The sequence below is a fragment of the Myotis nattereri genome (genome assembly GCF_964212035.1).
Source record: "Myotis nattereri genome assembly, chromosome: 1".
In the NCBI taxonomy this organism is placed as follows: domain Eukaryota; kingdom Metazoa; phylum Chordata; class Mammalia; order Chiroptera; family Vespertilionidae; genus Myotis; species Myotis nattereri.
Window position 1 is genome coordinate 198,299,646 of NC_138075.1, and position 21,584 is coordinate 198,321,229.

At 43.1% G+C, this 21,584-nt stretch overlaps 1 protein-coding gene across 1 annotated transcript in view; it reads right to left on the bottom strand.

The window, feature by feature from the left end:
- Nucleotides 1-4,986: 4,986 nt before the first annotated feature.
- The window catches only part of KIT (KIT proto-oncogene, receptor tyrosine kinase), an 82,526-nt gene continuing 65,928 nt past the window's right edge, over nt 4,987-21,584 (bottom strand). Inside the window, exons 9-21 of the mRNA XM_081099248.1 lie at nt 20,238-20,431; nt 18,960-19,066; nt 18,739-18,865; nt 18,377-18,481; nt 18,180-18,290; nt 16,715-16,865; nt 14,678-14,772; nt 14,058-14,185; nt 12,870-12,992; nt 9,033-9,144; nt 8,819-8,918; nt 8,374-8,479; nt 4,987-7,256 (exon numbers count right to left, since the gene is read on the bottom strand). Of these exons, the coding sequence (XP_080955374.1) occupies nt 7,128-7,256; nt 8,374-8,479; nt 8,819-8,918; nt 9,033-9,144; nt 12,870-12,992; nt 14,058-14,185; nt 14,678-14,772; nt 16,715-16,865; nt 18,180-18,290; nt 18,377-18,481; nt 18,739-18,865; nt 18,960-19,066; nt 20,238-20,431 (1,588 nt within the window). The 3' untranslated portion in view covers nt 4,987-7,127. The remainder of the gene's footprint in view (nt 7,257-8,373; nt 8,480-8,818; nt 8,919-9,032; nt 9,145-12,869; nt 12,993-14,057; nt 14,186-14,677; nt 14,773-16,714; nt 16,866-18,179; nt 18,291-18,376; nt 18,482-18,738; nt 18,866-18,959; nt 19,067-20,237; nt 20,432-21,584) is intronic.

The window sequence follows — 21,584 nt, forward strand, 5'->3', positions numbered from 1 at the left end:
AGCGGGCCTAAGCCAGCAGGTGGTCATCCCCTGAGGGGTCCCAGACTGGAAGAGGGCACAGGCCGGGCTGAGGGACCCCCCTCCCCCCCCCCCCCCCCGAGTGCACAAATTTTTGTGCACCGGGCCTCTAGTTTTATATAATAATCTAAAAGAGTGCTCTGAAATTGACACCTTGGAGATCATTGTTGTAGTTTTTACAGAGCCAATTTCAGGACTACAGTCACCTGCTACAATGAAGAGAGTTCTGAGACTTTTCTATTATGGATTAAATTGAGTCCCACCAAATTAATATATTGAAGTCATAACTGTAACCCCCAGTACTTCAGAAAGTGAGCTTATCTGGGAATAAGGTCACCGCAGATATAGTTAAGATGAGGTCATGCTAGAATAGGGTGGGCTTATAATCCAACATGACAGGTGTTCTTATATAAAAAGAGAATTTAGGTATAGATACACACACTAAGAAAGAATAGCATGTACAGAAGGCAGAGACCTACAAGCCGAAGAACACTGTAGATTACCAGAAAACCACCAGAAGCTGAGAGGCAATCCAGGTGCTCTCACAGCCCTCAGAAGGCACCAACCCTGCCAACACCCTGATCTTGGACTTCAGCCTCCAGAACTGAGACAGTAAGTGTTTTTAAGACACCCAGTTTGTGGTCCTTTGTTACAGCAGCCTTAGCAAACTGACATCCTTCCTTTAGAAAAATTAACTTGAAGGAAGGCTGCCCAGCTGATCCCAAGACCTCTCCTGGGGGCGTTTCCCCGTGGAGATGCTGGCCCTGAGGCCCCTCTCCTAGGGTCAAGCCTGGGGTCGGGGAGGTCTCCTCAGTCTTCAGCTTCAAGCCCAGGACTTCTTGTTACCTTCAAGGCCTTCCTCACCTTCTGAATAAGGAAGAGAATTTCTGCTACTTTCCCTTCCCCTCCACCCTTCCCCATGCACCCGTCCTCCTTTACTTCTCCTTCCCACACAGCAGCTGTGCCGGCTGCCCAAAGAACCTTCCCGGTTCCCCTTTCCCTTCTCCTCAAAGCCTCATGCCTAGTGGGAAGTGAAGCGGTCTTTCTAGGTCCCACTCTGGAGGGAAAGTTGTGTTTTCTTCTGTTTCCTATCTTTTCTGGACCCATTTCCTCCCAGATGGCTTTCCCTTACTCCAAGCCGATGGAATGTTTAATTATTCATTCAGAGTGTATTAATTAACCATGCACGAAGCACTGTGCTAGCAGCTTCAGGAGTGGCTGAGATAGAGAACACCTGTGCCTCAAGAAAACTGAAACTTGGCAATGATTTAAAGGTGACAGGTATGTTTGCCCTTAGACCAACTCCAGTTGATTCCTCTGGGCTTCCTGGAGATTTAGACTCCTAACGTGTCTCGGGCCCATGGGAGAGTACTGAGAGATGAGCGATGGCCGCATGGACAAGGGAGGGGGGATGCCAGCATGGGAAGACCAGATATTTGCCATCACTGAAGTACAGAGACTCAGATCTGGATTCAGATTCTGGCTCTGGGTACTAGTAAGTGAACTTGAGTTAGCAAGTTGTAACCTCTTATGACCTCAGAGCAGTTGAACCTCTGAGTTTCTGGATAATTAAATATTTTAACAAGTAAATAATAAAGCCAATGACCCTAGAACATATAGGTATTTGTGTTGATTGGATTTTTTTTTTTTAAGTCTGGATACTGTGGGGTAAGGAGATAAGACCAGAACCCAAATAATTACATTGCCAGGCAGAATAGATTGTAAGGAGTATGGAGCACCATGGCAACTCAGAGCAATCTCCAGGAGTCGAGAAAGGTGGGGGCTGTTGGGAAAGAACAGAATGTGAAGTCTGAGGGTGGAATCAGAAGAGTGGGGTATATTAATGGGCCTATGGTAATGGGGAAAAAAGACCAGAAGGAAGGCTGAGACAAGAACAGAGAGCCTTAAATTCCTAGCCAAAATGTTGGGGTTTTAATAAAACAGAACTCTCTATGAGTCAAGTTCCAAAGCAAACTAGTACAATATCGTTTGCATGGAAGAGAAAAACAAGAAGAAAATTTTGTATAATCCTTTTCATTCCTCACCCGAGGGTAGGCTTATTGATTTTAGAGTGCAGGAAGGGAAGGAGGGGGGGAGAGAGAGAGAGAGAGAGAGAGAACATTCATTGATTGTCTTCCGTAGTATGCAACCCACAGGACCAAACCCACAACCTAGGTATGTGCCCTGACTGGGAATTGAACTCACCACCTTTCAGTATACAGGATGACACTCCAACTGTGCCACACTGGCCAGGGCAACTGCATAATTCTTTATGGGGTAACAACTGAGTTATGCTGGTATAGGGCAGTGGTCGGCAAACTGCGGCTCGCGAGCCACATGCGGCTCTTTGGCCCCTTGAGTGTGGCTCTTCCACAAAATACCGACTCTGCGCATGGGCCACAACGTTTCAATCGCACTGTATGTGCGCGCCCGCCCGTGGTATTTTGTGGAAGAGCCACACTCAAGGGGCCAAAGAGCCGCATGTGGCTCGTGAGCCGCAGTTTGCCGACCACGCGTATAGGGGTATCTTCTTGCTTCCTACTAAGACTAATCAGCCATGACCAAAGTTACGATTTTTGAGCACTATGTATATATACAAACAAGGCAGTCTTGACAGCTTCATATTAGTACATCAAAGTAGATACCACTATTACGGGAACTGAGATTTCAAGAGCTAATCTGCCCAATATCACACAGCAGCAAGTGGTAGAGACAGGAGTAGCAAAAATATTTGAACCCAATTTGAGCCTGGACCAAACTTTCCTATTGAAAGTTGGGCTATGGAGGGACATAGCTACAGACTAAAAGTACAGGGGCAGTGGACTGCTTCTAACTCAAGATTTCGCTCACATGGAAAAATCCAAATGGCACTGGAAACACTCAGAAATGACTTGTTTTGTGGTCAGTTTTCATTCCTGTCTGAAATAATGAAAACCACCTGACTGAACTGTGGTCAGTTTTTCACTGATTATTGACATGTTCCTGGCCACACAATTCCCTCCCTTAAAAAGATTCCTCTTCATTACAGGTCACCTTTCCCCCTTCCCTTTCCCCCAGGAGACACTTCTGCAGGGGTAGATGCCATGTCAATAAAGGAAATCGAGACTGATGGTGTTTTGTGTGCCTAACACACTCTTAATAGGATTACGTGTTCAGGGTGGTTCTTGGTTTCAAGCTGGGAGAATTCACAGGCTGTATGCAGGATCCGCTGCTCTGGACAAGACCTCCTGATCACGCAGGATTGCCGGGGTCCAACCCCAGCAGGTCCAGGGGTTCCCAAAGGTGTAGACGGAGTCGGCGAAGAAGGAATGACACGGAGACAGTGTTCAGTTGATCAGCAGCCTAGCCAGGATCTCTAGCCAAGTTCTGGTCTCGATCTCCAGAGAGGTTCTGCTTTTTATTGTCTTGTTACATCCGTATTTATCCCAGTTGATTTTAATCCTGTCAATTTCTATTACAAAGGTTAGGGCGTTTCTTATCTCCATTCCAGGGAGTAAAGATTATGTAGCTTAAGCATGATTGTTTGTAGTGATTAACTACCCGCCTGGCACTTAGTTAAGGAGTTTCATCCCCTCCCTGACTTCAGGGAAAAATTCCTACCTGGGGAAACAACCTTTCTAGGAGAGGCATCCCCTCCCTGACTTCAGGGAAAAATTCCTACCTGGGGAAACAACCTTTCTTGGAGAGGTGACCTTGGTTAAAACACACAGCGCTAAGGGGAGCAAACATATTAAGAACAGTATGCTATATACGCCAGGTCCCTTGAAACATATGCTGTGCAGATGCTTCTTTCCTGCAGCGACTGTGTCAAGCAGCAAGGATGGACCGGCTTCCAGCAAATTCCCCCAAGACAACAGCAGACAGAACTTAGGAGACAGAGAGAGAGACAGAACCTAGGCACAGAACCTACACAGAACGTTCTCTAGAGACAGAAGAACTTCGCTGGAGAGAACATGGAAAAAGATCCTGGACAGAAACTGACCTCAGAACCTAGAGACAGAACCTAGCGAGAGAACATGGCAAAAGATCCTGGACTGAACCTGACTACAGAAATTGGCAAGAGAACCTGACTAGAACCTGGTGACTGAACTTGTCTGGAGAACCTGGAGAACCTGGCTGGAGAACCTAGCAAGACAACATGGACACAGAACCTGGCTGGGGAACCTAGCAAGAGACCATGGACACAGAACCTGGCAAGAGGTCCTAACCAGAACTTCGCTGGAGATCCTGACCAGAACTTGGCTGGAGATCCTGGCTAGGCTGCTGATCAACTGAACGCTATCTCCATGCCATTCCTTCTTCACCAACTCCGTCCACACCTTTGGGGACCCCTGGACCCGCTGGGGTTGGACCCCGGCACAGGATGCTCCAGCCCTAGGTGGCCCTGATCTCACAGGCAGAAGTACCTCCTGCCAAGCGAGTGCTAGAACTTCGCTCAGTTCTAGAAGCAAGTGAGGATTGAAAGGTGGGGCAGGAACACCCCAAGTTGAACTGGCTTCTCTTCAAAACCCAAGCAAGAAGAATACAAACCACTTGCGTGGGAGACTCCTCATGTCAACCTTGTGAATTCATGTTTTAGACAGTCTCTTGTAGAAGGAAACATGCCAGTTATATTAGCTGAAGTCACATAAAACTGTTACTATCTGACCATTATTTTGCCCACAAAAATGGTCATTCCACATCAGTCAACCTAACAATAATCATAGTGATGTGTAGAATTCTCCAAACATTTTCTATATTTATTTTTCAATGTAAATGAAGACCATGAATTTTAAGAATAGGATAAGAAAATATAGCACATATCAAATCCTTAATAAATGTCTTTAATTTTCAAGTATATAAATCCTAGTGGTCTGAGTCTGGCATCGATCCTGTGCACACCGGGCACAAAACTTCCTAATGTCCAGGTGAGTACACCTTACCACTTTACAGTTTAATTTCAGCTTGAAATAATTAAACCATTTACTTGATTTATGTATTTACATTTTTATTAGAATTCTTCAGAACTGTCAACAGTTGGACAACATATCCGGAAAAAAACACATAGAACACCAACATCCTTTAAACTTGCACTGTTTCCATATTTACACATAAAGTTACTGTATATATAAAAAATATTTTCAAGGACTCATGGGCTTGGGGATATTCAAAAGACATTATTGCTACATTTCAATATTTACAAACAAAAAAAAAGCCACAAAATAATTTCAAACATTAAGCCACTGCAAAGAAACATCTGATGTAACAAAAAAAAATTATAAAAATATAAACTTTCAAGAATATCCAAGACAAAACTCTCAGTGAAGTGCCCCTGAAGTACCTAGACATCTACAGTTAACCACTTTCCTTACTCTAATTGAAGTCAACAGCAACGCAAAGGAAATTTTCCAAGTATGGCAAACAGCGACAATCTCTCACGTTGACAATAAACCCCGAAACCGGTTACCTTTGGAAAGGTGCGAGAGCATAGAACTCCAGTGCAAATGGTTACTTCCAGATAAATGGCCACAGTTCTCTACATGTCACCTAAGGGACTAGGAAAGGGGAACCAGGAAGGCAGCAGACCTGCATCTTGCAAGACCACACAGAAGCCTTGCCATGTACCACATGGACCTCTTGTAGTTGGGCAGTGACGAAAGAGAAGGTAGACTAAGAATAATATCCAGGCTACAACCTAAAGGGTAAAATTTAAATACATTCCAGTGGGAGAGTAGCATTAATAAGGTCTAAGGAACGAGTACAGTATGTCGAGTATAAATAATGCAGTGCCTTAAGTGGCGGTGGATTGCAAATAAATAGGTACTTTAGGCACTCGGCTTCCTACATGCCTCTATGTGAGCTTTTGGTAAGCTTCTCAGGACAGCAAGGCGAAGGGAACGAAGAGCAGTATATGGACAATGAAAGCCAAGCTACTTCTTGGGTACTAAGGACCCTCTTGGGCTCAGGGCAAAAACACCGCCCAAAAGATGTGTCTATAAGCACACACATGCACGCACACATACACACTTTATATAGATACTGGCCCAGCGTCCAAGACATGTCTGCAAAGGAGCCTGAATCTAAATTTTCTTTCCCGCTACAGAAGCATCCAAACCAAGACAGCACTGTTTTCTCACTCCTGCCGGAGTCATGCAGGGAATCTTTTTCAAGTGGCATCAAATCCATTGAGCACAATGCCATTCTGAAGCTATAGGCGTGTTCTGGGGAATCTGTACAGCAAGTTCCTCGGCTACATAAGAAGACTGTTCTTAAGATTGTGCTTAACAATTATGTTTTTTCTTTAAAAAATAAAAAATAAAGCACTAACTGTGTCCTTCACACTTGCCTGGCTCTGTATCTCTTCCTACATACAGCAGACTTGAGCAGAGTCACATCCAGAAAGACACCTTGCGGGTTTTCCTCCCTCAGGTGTATGAACATGTACAATCGCAGGATGAGTATATACAGCCTGAATGGGGGAGGCCCTCTCTCCAATCCAGCACCCTGACAGCTAACTGGCCAGAAAGCAGGTCAGCAGGACAGAGGCTTACGGCTCAGCAGCAAGTCTCCATTCAGGCTCAGGGAGTGTTTTTTCATGGGCTACGCCTCATTCCCATCATGGAGTAGATTTCTTAAGCCCAGACATTCATAGACTTCTGACCTTTGTCCCAGTCACGCTCTATTTTCCACATCAGGGGCTTAGGTTTCAGCTTCTAATCTCACTGCACCATCATGTCATTATGGATGGCTACAAGGGCTGAAGGTGACTACTGCCATTTCTTTAAATACACTACCAACCATACTTTTCGAACAGAAACTAGAGAAGGCTCAGAAAGGACTCAAGGTGCCTAAAGCCCATTTCACACGCCCTTTCTCCAACTCAGATGTGTTGTTGTTGTTGCTACCAGGAGCTACTCTGCTATTGGGAATATATGCAGTTTGAACCCTGGCCTGGCAAGGGGATAGGGGCGGATGACAAAAAGCATCGGCCACTAAAGTGTGCTCATAAAGACGGGATTACAGTGGGGTGTCCATTTTCTGGGAGTAGGATGCAAGTCGAACAAAAGAGTCATAGAAACCAGAAGAATGGGGATCACTGTGTCGGGGAGACCCCAGGCATGTGCTCTGCTTCAGGCATCTTCGTGAACAAGCAGGGGCTGGGTGGACGAGGTGCTGCTGCCCACAGAGTTGATCCGCACAGAGTGGTCCACCACGATGTTCTCCTGGTTGGGGCTCCAGTTGGCTAAGTTGGAATAAATCTGAGGAAAACAAGCCCACAGTCAATGCACTAATCCTCACCCCGAACACAGTGACGACGGGGCACTGTGGGAGCTTCAGAATGCCAGATAACTTGAGGAGGACTCTTACACAGAGAGTTTAAAGGCATTCGCAGCCCAAATCATACTGACAAAAGAAAATGCAAGTTTGTTTACCCCTCCTTTTCCCCAGGGCCTGATGATGTAGGAAGTGATGGCAAAAAAAAAAAGAAAAAAAAAAGTGCTTTTCTGCTGGGACACTTTTAGAACAGGTACTACCTAACCTATTTAAAAGGCTTATAAATCTAGGTAGCTAACCACAACCCAACAGCTGATGTAATTTGCTGAGAAAGCGGTGGCCCTTCCATTGAGAATCAAGCAGTTGGGTGGAAAATGCTGTTTGATTTGAAATATGCTTTGCCACCCAGAAGAGTAAGCTTTCACCCCAAAATACCAGTGGTGTACGCTTAGAAAAAAGAAAGACAGCTCCAAGCCCAAATCCAGAAAAAAAGCAACTTAAAAAAAAAAATCCGAGGCAAAGTAAGGATCACTGTCTTTCTTAAAATCAGAAGAAATAATGGATTTGGGTTTTGACTTCCTCCCTCCCCAAATCGCTGGGAGGACCTCCCAACTTCAAACAACTCTGCATCCTATTCGGCTTGTGGGCGCACAGCTCTGTGCCATTTTCTGGTTATGCTTGTTTGAGCAGAAGCTCATCCCACTGCGCCAACAAGCTGTCTCTTCTACGCTTTTATTCCAGTTCACATTAGCCCAACCCTCCAAAGGCTGAATGGCCCTGACATGTGAGAGAGCCCATGCAGACCCCATGACCAGCATTTGGGTGGGGGAGGACACGTGGCAAATCCTTATGGAAACTTCTACTTCCACACTTCTGAATGCAAAGCCCTCACTCTCTTCCTGCCCCATCTCACACCCTTCTTTGGCTCAGAGCAGGGGGTCAGGCAGAAAGAACTTGTTTCCTTTCCTTTACTTTCCCATCCAAAGTCCTATTTCCAACCTAAGCCAAGGAGAGAAGGGGTGGGAAGGGGCGTCCTCACCCCCAGAGCCTGAGGAGAAGGACACCCTGGGACAGAGAGGGGAGACCTGGGCCTGTACTCACATGGTTGCTGCTGTCTGAAATCTGCTTCTCAATCAGCTGAACGATCTGCTTGAATGTCGGCCTTTTCAGGGGATCAGCATCCCAGCAAGTCTTCATTATGTCATACCTGCAAAACGCGGGCCGTTGGCCATCACTCCTCAGCGCCCTTCACCTGGCTTCAGGCGTACGCCGTGCAATTGTTTGAAAAATGATTCCAGGCTGGGCACCTGGACAGACTGCATGGCATACTCTGTGTATGAAATGCTGCCAAAACGTTCTGTGTGTTTGGTGACAACAGATTATAAAAATAAACTACAGAAATGACTTTTGACCAGGATGCCCTAAACAGGAACCAAGTGACATTTCAAACTGGCCTACTCGAAAACCCTCAACATCTGGGTTTCTGTCTTTAAAAATAAAAATGAAAGGGGAAACGTAATCTGCAGGAAAGTGCCCGGGCCCTTACATTTCAGCAGGTGCATGCTCCGGGCTCAGCATCCGGAAACCCTCCTTGATCATCTTGTAGAACTTGGAATCGACTGGCATTCCAGGGTACGGGCTGCTTCCTGAGGCACAAATGATTTGCAGGTCAGTGTTAATCCTAAGAAAGCAGGACACTGGCAAAACCTTAAGAAGATGCTCTGAGCCTATGAAGGTGCCTTTGGCAAGAATCATTTTACCTAAAGAGAACAGCTCCCACAGAAAAATCCCATAGGACCAGACATCGCTTTCGAATGTGTACACACAGTTGAAAATGCTTTCAGGCGCCATCCACTTCACAGGCAGCCGAGCCTGTAACGGAAGCACAACAGATTCAGCGATGTAAATTAAGAAGCTCCAAAAAGCTAAATAGCAAATTATTCCGATAGACGTGGCTCCTGCAGAGAGCTGGGGGTGAGAACTTGACTGCCTCTCACAAAAGCCTTTTATCCCTGTGATTTCAGATGAGCCTCAACTACCTCCAAGATAGGTGGCTCACAAGAATACCATCCCTGTTTGCAAGATGGGGACACTGAGACGCTACAGCGTGGTGGGTAAGAGCACAGGCATCAGAGACAGACAGCCCTGGGTTCTAATCCTGACTCCACCACTGCCCTTGAGTGACACAGACTTGTTCATTACTACCAACTATGTTTCCCCCTATTTCCTTAATACTAGAAGCATGGCTTCCCACAGTAAGGACTACATTTCCCAGCTCCTTTGCAGTGAGGTGTAGTCATGTGGCTCAGTTTAAGACAATGAGTTATAACTGTTGTATGGAAGCTTTAGGAAAAAGTTTAAAATACAGTTGGCATGTCCTTCTGCCCTTTCCTCTACCTTGCCTTCTGGATGTGGTGTGTCTGGCTAGTGGTGGTCATCTTGGACTACGAAGCCAGGGCTACACCCAGGGATGGTAAAAACGGAAAAGGGCCCGGCTGGTGTGGCTTAGTAGTTGAGCATCGACCTTTGAACCAGGAGGTCCCGGGTTGATTCCCGGTCAGGCACATGCCCAGGGTTGCAGGCTCGATCCCCAGTAGCGGGTGTGCAGGAGGCAGCCAATCAATGATTCTCTCATCATTGATGTTTCTATCATTATCATGATCATCATCATCATCATCATCGATGTTTCTATCCCTCTCCCTTCCTCTCTGAAATCAATAAAGATGTATGTTCCACAATTAGGTAAACAAACAAAAAAAAAATACGGAAAGGGGAGAGATTTGGTCCCTGAGTATTTCACAGGGCCTCTTATATTTCTTTTTCTTTAATATGCAACTGAAACTATGCATTGGGCAAGTCACTTAGACATCTGTAACTAAGCTTCTTCTATAAAACAAAAATACTTCAAATGTCACGAGTTGTTTTGTGGCTTAAATGCGATAATGTGGGTCAGCGTGCTTAGCACAGTCCTGCCTGACTCCCTAACAGCTGAGAAATGGTCTTGCATAAGCGATCACTCAATAAATAGCAGCGGTTGATGATGATTATGACTATTCCAAGAAGGTGAGGGGCAGATTCAGGGCTGAATTTCACATCCTGAACCCTTTCTGCTAAAACTGAGCCAAACTTTTTGTGACTGTTCCTCTTAATCTACCACAGAAAACTAAATCAACCCTCCTCTTAACTCATTTAGAGTTTAAAATTAAGAAGACAATTTCTTATAGTCTTTAAGTTATTTTAGTCCATAGGGGTGGGGAAAATTCTTCCAGTATCTCCCCTGCCCCTGAAATGTTGTGTTAAATCTCTTACGGGGGCTCTTAACCTGCAATCTACAAGTATCTTGAATCCAGGTGCCTGTGAACTTAAAAGGGAAGAGATTACATTCTTGTTTACACTAACTTCTAAATGAAGTTTAGTATTTCCTTAAATTATGAATGAAGGCAATAAAGCACAGTAGACTGAGCAGGACCTGTGACTTTGTCACCAATATAATCATGGAGATAGTCATCATAGTACAGTATTTACATTCATCACAACTTTGAAATTATAGTAGTTTTTAGAATATGTTATTCTATGTAACAAAGCACATGTATTGTCATATCACAAATTTACTTTTTAATATTTTGATCAGTTTAACTGCGTTTCTTGGTTATCCTCCTTATTTTATTCTGTGCATTTAAAACAATGTTCTGACAAAAGATCCATAGGATTTTCCAGGGTAGGAAACCCTGACACAAAAATTTAAGGAGAACCGATGCAAAATGAAAGGATTTCCAGGGAAACTGACACAACAAGGAGAGCTCAGATGATGAGGATGTAACTTTGGGGGTAGTAACATACTGTGTGAGTTTCATTGCTTTTAACCTGTCTGCAAATTTTCCTTATTCAGCAGCCTGGTGAAAGTGACATCTGTGATTGGTTAGTTCACCTGGCTTGAGCTGGAGCCCACAATATGGAAGCTGGTGGGAACTAACCCATCCTTGTTATTCCAACCAATAACAAGCAGTAAGGAACTGCAGCATCACCATTGTCATGATTATTTATATTTCAAGTAAGACAGCTATGAAATAATAAGTGCCATATAAGTATTAGCCACAATACGCCTGGCTCTATTCTAGGCATTTTATATATATTGATTTAATCCTCCTTGCAACTTTATGAGGCAGCTGACAGTATCATTCCCAAGAGGAGAAAAACCGATGTTCGTAAGTGTTGGATAATTCTTGCCAAATACTACACAGCCACTAAATGATGGACCAGATTTGAGCCCGGCGAGACTGGGTCCAGAAGCTGCAGCATTCTTCCTTTTGTCCCTCTGTCACTATTGAGAGGCCTTGATAAAGAGCCACCTCACATTCTTCCTTCCAACAGTGCACCAGGATGGAGAGAACACGGTTTTATTAACGCTCCTAATGATGAATTCTAGCCTCAGAGGAGACTAATTTAAAATGCATGTGTTGACCCTGGCCAGACAGTTCAGTTTGTTGGAGTGCCATCCCAATATGCCAAGCTTGCAGGCTCGATCCCCAGGCAAGGCAGATACAAGAAGCAACCGATGAATGCATAAATAAGCGGAACAACAAATCTCTCTCTCTCTCTCTCTCTCTCCATTCCTCTCTCTCCATTCCTCTCTCTCTTAAATCAATTATTTTAAAAAAGGAGAGGGAGAGAGAGAGAGAGAGAGAGAGAGAAAGAGATGGAGGAAGGGGAAGAGGAAGAAAGGGTCTGAGGGAGGGAAGAAATGCTTTGATTAGAAGTTAAACCTAGCACTTGTTTCTACAAACCCAAGTCAAGGGTAGCCAATCCACAGAGATGCCATAATGATGGAGAAAATATTACCTTATCATAAGCTACCTCTAGGAATAAATCCGGACTATAGAAATGGGTCTGGGAAAATAGATGCAGAAGAATATAGACACAGGACTACATGACTTCCCATACTAATGGGATACTGCTCTGGAAATCAAGCACTCTGGTTTCAGACTCTAACAACTGGTGTATCTCAGACAAACATCACTAAAATACACTGCAACTCTTAAAATGTGAAGACACTGCATTCTAATGCCAAGGGTTTGCGATACAATGAGAACGGCAATGAAATAAAGCACTTAGAAATAAAATCACTATGTTCTATAAACCAATTATAACTTATGAACCTATTTAATAAGCTCTCTATTGATTGTCAGATTCTTCTTCATACCTAACTCTGTACATTACCTTCGATTTTAATCTTTTTCACATGGCATGTCAATCTCAAAATAAAATTCTCCTGCTGTGACCTTCAGGTCCACGTTTGTTTCACTGGAGCAAAATTGAGTTCATTGCTATTCTCAGGCTACAATGAAAATTAAGGCTATTTCTGCTTCCTTCACATGCCCCATAATTACACAATTAGAATTAGGAATTCTATTATCGGAATGTTAGTTGTGCTGTTCAGCATACCATGCAAATTTTGCTGAAGTACACTTAATGTGACGGCTAAAATGCATGGTCCCTCAAAGGTAGGATTTGCATTATGAAAATCATAAAAAACAATTCTTATAAAAACTTGAAACTAAAATCTTCACTGGACTGTCAAGGAGAGAGTAGATACTCACATTTCCTTTGACCACATAATTAGAGTCATTCTTGATGTCTCTGGCTAGACCAAAATCACAAATCTTTGTGATTCGACCATGGGTAAGAAGAATATTTCTGGCTGCCAAGTCTCTGTGAATACACTATCAGGAGAGAAAGGGGGAGGGGTGAGGGGAGAAGCCATTTAAATTTATTTTAAACTTTTAAAGACTGAAAACTATGTTTAATACTAGAGTGCTGCATATGTTATACACATCCAATACTTTTGCTTTACATTTAAACTACCCAGTGCACCAAAAATAAGTGTTCTAAATTATGCCTTGAATGATGCTCAAAATTTGTGTTTCACATCATTAGGACCTTAATTACTATAATCACTTTCCAAAACCAACTTGAATAAATGCTTTCTTGGGGCTGCTTTCATTCATAGGAAAATACATTAAATAATCGTATCCTATTTTTTTACAAAGAAAACTCATTTTGCATGCTTCTCTGTGAATGTTCTTTGATAGGAGTTTCTAACATGTCTTTGCAACTTCAACTTGACATCTCCCAAGGACACAGGGAGAAGCTCTTTATTTCAGCCACCCCATATCCCCTTTTAGTTTGATAATTGTTTGGAAATGTCACCATTGACACATAAAAGTTGGATCTGTGACCTTATGCTATTCTGGTCATCCCCCTTCCTGGGAATTCCTCTCACCCTTACAGAGACCACGTTCCTCGTTTTGGTTCCCTCATTCTCTTCCTATCCCCAGTCTTTTCCCAAATGTGTATTATTCTCTCTGATCCCTATTCCCCCAACAGTTTATAAACCATACATGCAATGTTAATAGTCTAACTTCAATAAAAACCAAGTAAATAAACCCCACCAAGCACTGCAACTACGTAAGGCACTTCCCCTTGCTTCTGCTGATAAAATAGCTATCTATTCTCTAAGAATAGCTTCTATATCTTAAAAGCCAAAAGGTTTAAATGAATTCATTGCACATAAAAAATATTCATAGAAAGCTCATTTAGACAGAATTACACTTTAAGTCTTATAAATGAGAGCAGGAATTCTAAACAGACAGCAGTTGGAACATGAAGAAACTACATTTCCTCTGCTTTGGTTACCACACTTCAAAATGACACTCTGCACTCTAACTACGGCTGTAAAATGCTTCGTTCTGGAAGGAGAGGCTCTTCTGAAAACCACTCCCACTTACGTTCTTCGAGGCCAGGAAGGCCATGCCCTTCGCCACCTGGTAAGAAAAGCTCAACAGGTCTTCCAGGTCCAGGGCCAACTCATCATCTTCCATGATGGCAGGTGTCACATCTCTTTCTATGTATGAGCCTGTTGAGAGGAGAGGGATTTTCTTAGCAACTGAAACCTTAAAGGCGAGGAAAACAAAAGACGGTGACAGAGGTCACACCAAAGGTAACGCATGAACTGATGTGAACTTGTAGGCCAATGACCTCCCCAGTGTTGAGGACGGGTAGATACTGAATCACAAAGTCATAGTCACAATCCTGGGCAAGGTTATACACAATCATCAGGGGAGAAGGATGGTGGATTAGCACAAAAATCTCGTATTTTCACATGCAAAATACATGTTTGACATGCATATATTTTCACAGATGCATTAAGATGCTTCGATACAATAACCCGGGTTCTGGCCTTGTAGACCCTCTTAAAAACCTTAACTGTCACTGACCACAAACGGCATTGCTACTGGGCCCTACGATAGGGGAGAACTGGTCAGTACCAGGAATGGTGTTCTACTCCACAGTGGTCTGAGAAATCCTCTGTAAATGAAGTCGATTTCATTACTTGATGGGTACCCACCTATCCTTGCCATCGATCGCCTTTTGTCTGCCTTGGTTGGTACAACATAAGAAACTCCGGGTTTCATGTCCATGTACTCATTAGTACTGTCACTACTGGGAGAGATAAAACATCCATCAAATCATGATCGAATAAAATGGGAAATGGGGGGAACACCTAAGGGCCAGGTTCTATCTCCCCATCCCTTTTTACATAACAGGCTGATTTTATTCAAAAAAATATTGCCAAATTTGAATGAAGAAAACCTTGTTCAGTTAAGAGGTGAATTTTTAACATTCAACATTAAGGTCCAATCCATAGGAATTAGATGGCTTTTTTTGTGTGTGTTCAATCATAGACGGTACTCAGTTTAGAAATTTCCCATCCCTTGCCACTGGAGATTTAATGGGAAAAAAGCCAAAAAAAGCATCATTCTACATTACTTCAAACTCTCTAAATTAGCCCCAAGAGACAAGATGAAAGAGACAAAGAACCAGAGCTTCTGTGATGTGTTATGGGGGAGAAGACAGGGATCATTAACATATAGCAACTGATGGAAGAAGGTTTAAAAAAACCAAGTTTGGTTCAGATAAACACCAATAATTTGGATGATTTTCTGAACCATCTGGACCTCTTGAATCTGCAACATTTGGCTGGAGAGTCTTCAAGATTTCTAGTACTTCCTGCTTGTGATTAGCATAGAAACACCATGACAACTATCTCCCTCAGAATGTGCGGATGGTTCAGTCCCATATGGGATCCCAAAGCACAAAGAACACCACACAGGACTGAACAATTTAGGCCATTATTTCAGAAAGTTAAAAAATAAAAAATACATATGGGATCAAAGCTTTAGAAATAAGGCTCCTTTACTCATAGAAGGAGCATTTGCTCTGGAGGAACTAACAAAAGGTGGTTGGTATCGTGTTTTTACTACCACTTGATGGTACTCAAGTTTAAAGGATTTTAAAACAAGTAAAAGCTTCACCTGGGGTTTAAAACATTAGCCACAGGTACATAAAAGGGCTTGAAGAGGTAACTGCCCATCAGTAAAGTTTCCTGAGGTCTCCTTAAGGGTCTGGAGTTAACAGGTTAACAAGCATGTCAAACTTGCGGCCGGCAGCTCGGTTGGCATGCAGCCTACCAGCCGCGAGTTTCACATGCTTGGTTAGGAGATAGATTTGCCATCTTTAAAGACAGGGTCAACAGTATAAAAAGGAGAGGAGAAACCCACTGCACAAATGCAGAAATATAAAGAATAAGGGGCTGGGCATGAGAAGTAGGATTTCGGTTGGGCTGAGTGAATCCAGGAAACCTTCTTTAGTGGTGCAACTTAACATTTGGAAAAAAGAGGCAGGCATGGCAGAGATGATTTCTATTCTGGTTGTAAACCACACTAATTCTCCTTAAAAGAACTTGAAGCTCTTTACACATCATTTAAATTCAGAATGTTACCAATGATGAAAGAGATGAAAATAAGGTACAGAATTTCTTTAAATGTGCCCTTTTTATAGCATAATGAGGTTTTGATTTTGTTTTTTTGAAGGGTTAGGTATATAGAAATAATTTAGAGGTAGATGGCGAGAAACCTACAAGCAGTTAGGTTCAGAGCTTTCTGCCATACTGTTAAAGGCTTTAAAGGAATTTACTGTCACAACTTGACAAGCTTGTGCATTTTCCTATAAACGGTGTCTCACCGTAAAGATGCATACAGTACCAGTGCCACAGATAAATGGACTGACACACAAGAGCAGAGCCATGATAAGAGAAACAGGTATAGAGTTCATTCTGTTGAACAGAACAAAAGCTTAGGAAAAAATTAAATACGCATTAAAGAAAAATATGTCAGCAAAAATCTAAGTTTAAGACTACCTGAATCTTTAAAAGCATGATTTAAACTCTGCAAACTGTTAATCACATTTAAATGATTTAATAATTCTGATTTTGCACCTCAAAGTACCTCAGTTCACTTTTTTTAAAGAATCAGCCTTGATTGCAAACCCTTATGACCCCAGAACTGCCTGTCAACAGCTGACTGTTTATGTAAATCAGTCTTACCAGGAAGGCTCCTTTGAATGCAGAAGGTTCTTATAAAGTGCCGCTTCTGCATGATCTTCCTGCTTCGAGCAAATAAATGAATCACGTTTTCTCCTCAAAAAATTCAAAAGATCGCCATAGCAACAATATTCTGTAATGACCAGCGTGGGCCCTATAAGCAAAAAAGAAAAGGTTAGAAAGAGCTGAGCTATATAGACTAATCCTGCCTCCCAGAAAAATGCCCAATGGTGATCCAAGCCAGGAACAATGGACAAGCTTACTGAGTACCAACACAATCCAATTATTAACATTGCTTATCATCCTAGCTGGTTTGGCTTAGTGGATAGAGTATTGGCCTGTGGACTGAAGGGTCCCAGGTTCGATTCTGGTTAAGGGCACATGCCTGGGTTGCAGGCTGGATCCCCAGTAGGGGGCGTGCAGGAGGCAGCCAATCAGTGATTCTCTCTCATCACTGATGTTTCTATCTCTCTCTCCCTCTCCTTTCCTCTCTGAAATGAATAAAAATATATTTAAAAAAAAAACCAGCATTGCTTACCAAAAAGCAGCCTTATGTGAATAAAACTAAACAAGCAAGCCCCTTTTAACCTACATGTGTGTGAGTGGTTAGGGGCAGGTGTGACTTCTGGCTATACTATTATCAAACTTCCTATTTGAACCCTCAGACTCACTTCTGCTTACACACAGTGGGGCTCACATTGTCATGGAAATGATGGCACACGCTGCAGCATAATAGGAAAGCCAACCACGTGGAAAAGCCAGCTGAGACCCATTAGGAAACGGGTGAAGCCCTGAAATGACAGGGCATCACCATCACCTGTGTTCTGAGCACTCCTAAGTCGAACATTTTCTTGGTGTTGTGAATGCCTAACACGGCAGCTCTGAAGTTCACAGGCAACTAATTAACATGGGCAGAAGTTTCTCATGAACAATTCATGATGTGGTGAAGCAACGGCTATGGGGCCTGTTTTAAGAAATTATATAAAGTTGTCAACTTGACCGTGGAGCTCTCCAGATCTCCGGGAACAGTTCCTCTCACACGGCTTTGTTCCTTTCGTCCAAAATGAATCCCGGGATGGGAGGCTCAACCGAGGCTTCAGAATTGGAAACTTATTTTTAACAAAAGTGAAGTGTTTGCCTCATTTGGTGTATATTTGAGAGCTGGTAGGCTTAAAGGCCTTCATTTAATTATAGTATGAAAATGAATCTTAACCCTTGAGTGACTAAATATGAGGCAGCAAAATAGAAATCCTACAAGATAAAAAGAAAAGCTTTCTGGGCAAGACGAGACATCCTTCTTGAGATATGCAAGAGGTCACTGTTGAGGACACATACAGTGCAGTCACTAAGGTGTGTCCTGGGCTGCCCCACCCATGGTGATAAAACTAAAATATACAGCCTTCAGAACAGTAACTGGGAGAGGGGAGTCACTGACAGATCATCAAAGACCAGTTGGTGGCGGCTTTACCTCCGATGGTGCACGCTCCCAGGAGATTCACGATATTCATATGATTGCCGAGGTAGCTCAGGACCTTGAGTTCAGACATGAGGGCTTCTCGTTCTGTTAAATGGGCACTCGCTAAAATGAGAAACGCCTTATGTTAGCAAAAATAAAAGAATCGACAAACTGGTGTTGAAGACAGGCAGTGGCCCGAAGAAACTTACGCTTGAGCATCTTTACAGCAACAGTCATGGCTGCATCCGACTTGATCAAGCCGTACGCTGTGGCCTCCACAACTTTGCCGAAGGCACCGGCCCCCAAGGTTTTCCCTGCCGAAAGGAAGGCAACCAAGTGAGCTGGTGGGACCAAAGGGCCATCTGTGTGATTTTCACAATGGAATTAAGGACATGGGTTTAGATACATTTCCCTACGTGCTTGATGCCAAATCTTTCAAAGACGGTGACTTTGCACAGAAAACATTTATTGCCTCAGGTGGGAGAAAACAAGGGAAGCTGTTGGGGTTCCCTAAAGTCATGGTTATGCGAACACAGAAAGGCTCCTTGGAAAGCCCCGGTTTCATACTGACCAAAACTCAGCCTGTTTCTGGGAAACTCCCACTTGTGATCATAAGGAAGTTGCGTTGGGTCTATGTACACATAATTGTTTCCATTGATCTCCTCAACAACCTTCCACTGTACTTCATACATGGGCTTCTGGTGGGGGGAGAAAGGAAAAGATGGATTTTCTTTTAATGATCAACGTGTCAATCATTACAACGCTCGGGGCAGAGAACAAACGAATAGTTACCTGTAAGTATTTGTAGGTAAGAATCATCACAATAATGCACATCATGCCGGCCGCAATCACAAAACCGATCAGCAAAGGCGTGAACAGGGTGTGGGAATGGATTTTCTCTAAAATGAAAGAGGAGCGTGGAATCACAACCTGTCCGCAGGGCGGGGTCTTCACCACACCATCTACCCCAAACCGCCCGCCTCCCATCTCACAGCCCATGGCGCCATTCGAAGCCGTGCACATCCCAGCCGCTTGCCTTGGTTATCATCTTACTCCGTTATTCAAGGGAATCTTTTAAAAATAATTTTGAACCAGATACTGTGGGAAGAGAGCTTGAGATGCCTATAGCACAAAAGGAAATTTATGCCCTTGGTCAATGAAAAGCAACATCTGAATGAACTTTGTACCTCAACCAAATTCCTTCCTTCGACAACTTTTAAGAAATGTCCTTTATGGGTGGTTTCTATTTTCTTCTTTATGCTTTCTTGTGTTTTCCAAGTTTCCTACACTGAGAAAAACACTTTTAAAGTGTTCTTTTTACTGCCCCGTCTGAAAAAAAAAAATCTATGGTGCAGAACAATGTAAGAATTCTTCCCCTCATTACTCAAAAACTGAAAATACACCACTTTTGGCACTCGCCTTTGCCAACTCAGGAAAACCAAAAGTGAGCCCTAAGAATGTAGGTGCTCAGTTTCTTTGTCTTCTAACGTCATGCCAATTCATCAATGTGTCCACAAGGATCATTTAACTCCTGTTAGGAGAGCCAGTCAGTCATGAATCAAATTTTAAAGATGTTAAAGAAACAGCTCACTAACATGACTTCATAAAAGGCAATGTTAACTTTCTGATATAGTATCTGGCAATGTGTTAAAATAACTGATTTTATATGGAATATAAATGTTTAAATTCAGAATATCCTGATTCTGTTTCTGTGTCGATATAAGGAAAATATATTCCCCCCATTTTCCTTCTCTACTCCTTTTAAATAAAAACAACTATTGCATGAACTTTATGATGCATTATATGTGTATACACACATGCATGCATGCATACATACATAGATATGTGCACACACATGTGTAAGATCCATATAGTAACATGGTAAAAATTACTGCATACATTTTATTAACAGACTAGTATGGAATGAAACTTAGTGAGTTTGATGACAGTACAGTGCAATGTAGATATTACCAGAAATGACATGGCCAATGATGGAATGGACTTAAAGTCATGATTGATATGGTAGCAGAGCCTAAACATCCCCTTAAATTGGATTAAAAAGAAATATACCTTTGCTGTTACCTTTAAATGCAAAGTTAAAAAAGGCAGAACTCTTGCCCACATCGTTGTAAGCCCTGCATTCGAACGTGCCGTTGAGCTTGAAGGCACTGTCATCGATGGAACTCTGAACCACCAGCTTGCCAAACGGGTTCACAGAGGAGTTCTGTATCTGCACATTCACCGGCCCAACAGGAACAGAACATCTAGGGGGAAGCAAACAACAGCCCAGACTTACTCCAGGAGCACCCTCACTCAAACACCCTGGGTTTGGCATTCTTTTCAAACTAAGTTAGGGTTTCATAACTGGAAATTTCCTCTGACAACCGGAAGCGTCTGAGGACGAGTGAGCCCTTCCGTGGCACAGGGAGGGGGAAAGCACCGCAGAAGAGAAGATGGAGAGAGGAAGTTTTGGGTTTGAATCGTGATTCAAACACCTATTCTGTTGACTCCTGACAAATTACCTCAAAATCTACAAGACTCAGTTCCTACCACTGTAACATTGGGATAAGACTCACCCTGGATTGTTAAACAGAAATGACTTAAATACCCTGAAATAAACTAATAGTGAAAGGTTGAAGAGGAAAAGCATGGAGCAAGAAAGCCTTGTATCAACACGATGACCACAGGCAACCCCCAGAACCCCAGCCGTGAGGACCCACTGGAGGTTCTATGCCGGGAGGTGCAGCTGTCCAGCCAGGATGCACTCCAGGTGGCAAAGACCATGAAGAGCCAGACCCTGATGAGTCTATTTAAATTATCCCTCCCCATCCCACTCCCACGTGCCTAGCAGTGTTCCATTCCTTACCTTGCTCTGTCTTCCTCCTTAGCACTTAATACCTGCCTGCATTAGCTCTTTATTTTCTTTGTCCATCTCCACCCTTTAAACATGAGCTCACAAAGCCGGGACTTGGGTGTATTTTGTTCCCTAGACCAGTGTCGGGCATACAGTTGGCGCACCATAAGTAATTGCTAAATGGCTGACTATAATTACTGGGGTTTCTTCTGTTATGGGCAGACTTTTCAGGGGTCTCGAACCAACCCTATTATTGCAATGTAGATATCACCAGAGGTGACATGGCCAATGACGGAATAGACTTAAAATCATGATTGATATGGTATTCCCCCAAGAAAACATTCCACTCAAACTCAGCTGAAAACCACAATCCTATGCAACCTCTTCCCACTTATTGTGATAAAAAGGTCTATTCCATGAAAAATAAAATTTCTGTTATTATCCGCACTATTCAATTGTGATGTTACACCGGGCTTTTAAAGCCCGAGCAGAAAATACCATTTGCTGGATAAAAACAGCAAGGTTGACCCCATTTTCATCTTCAGGTAATATGAAAGGACTAT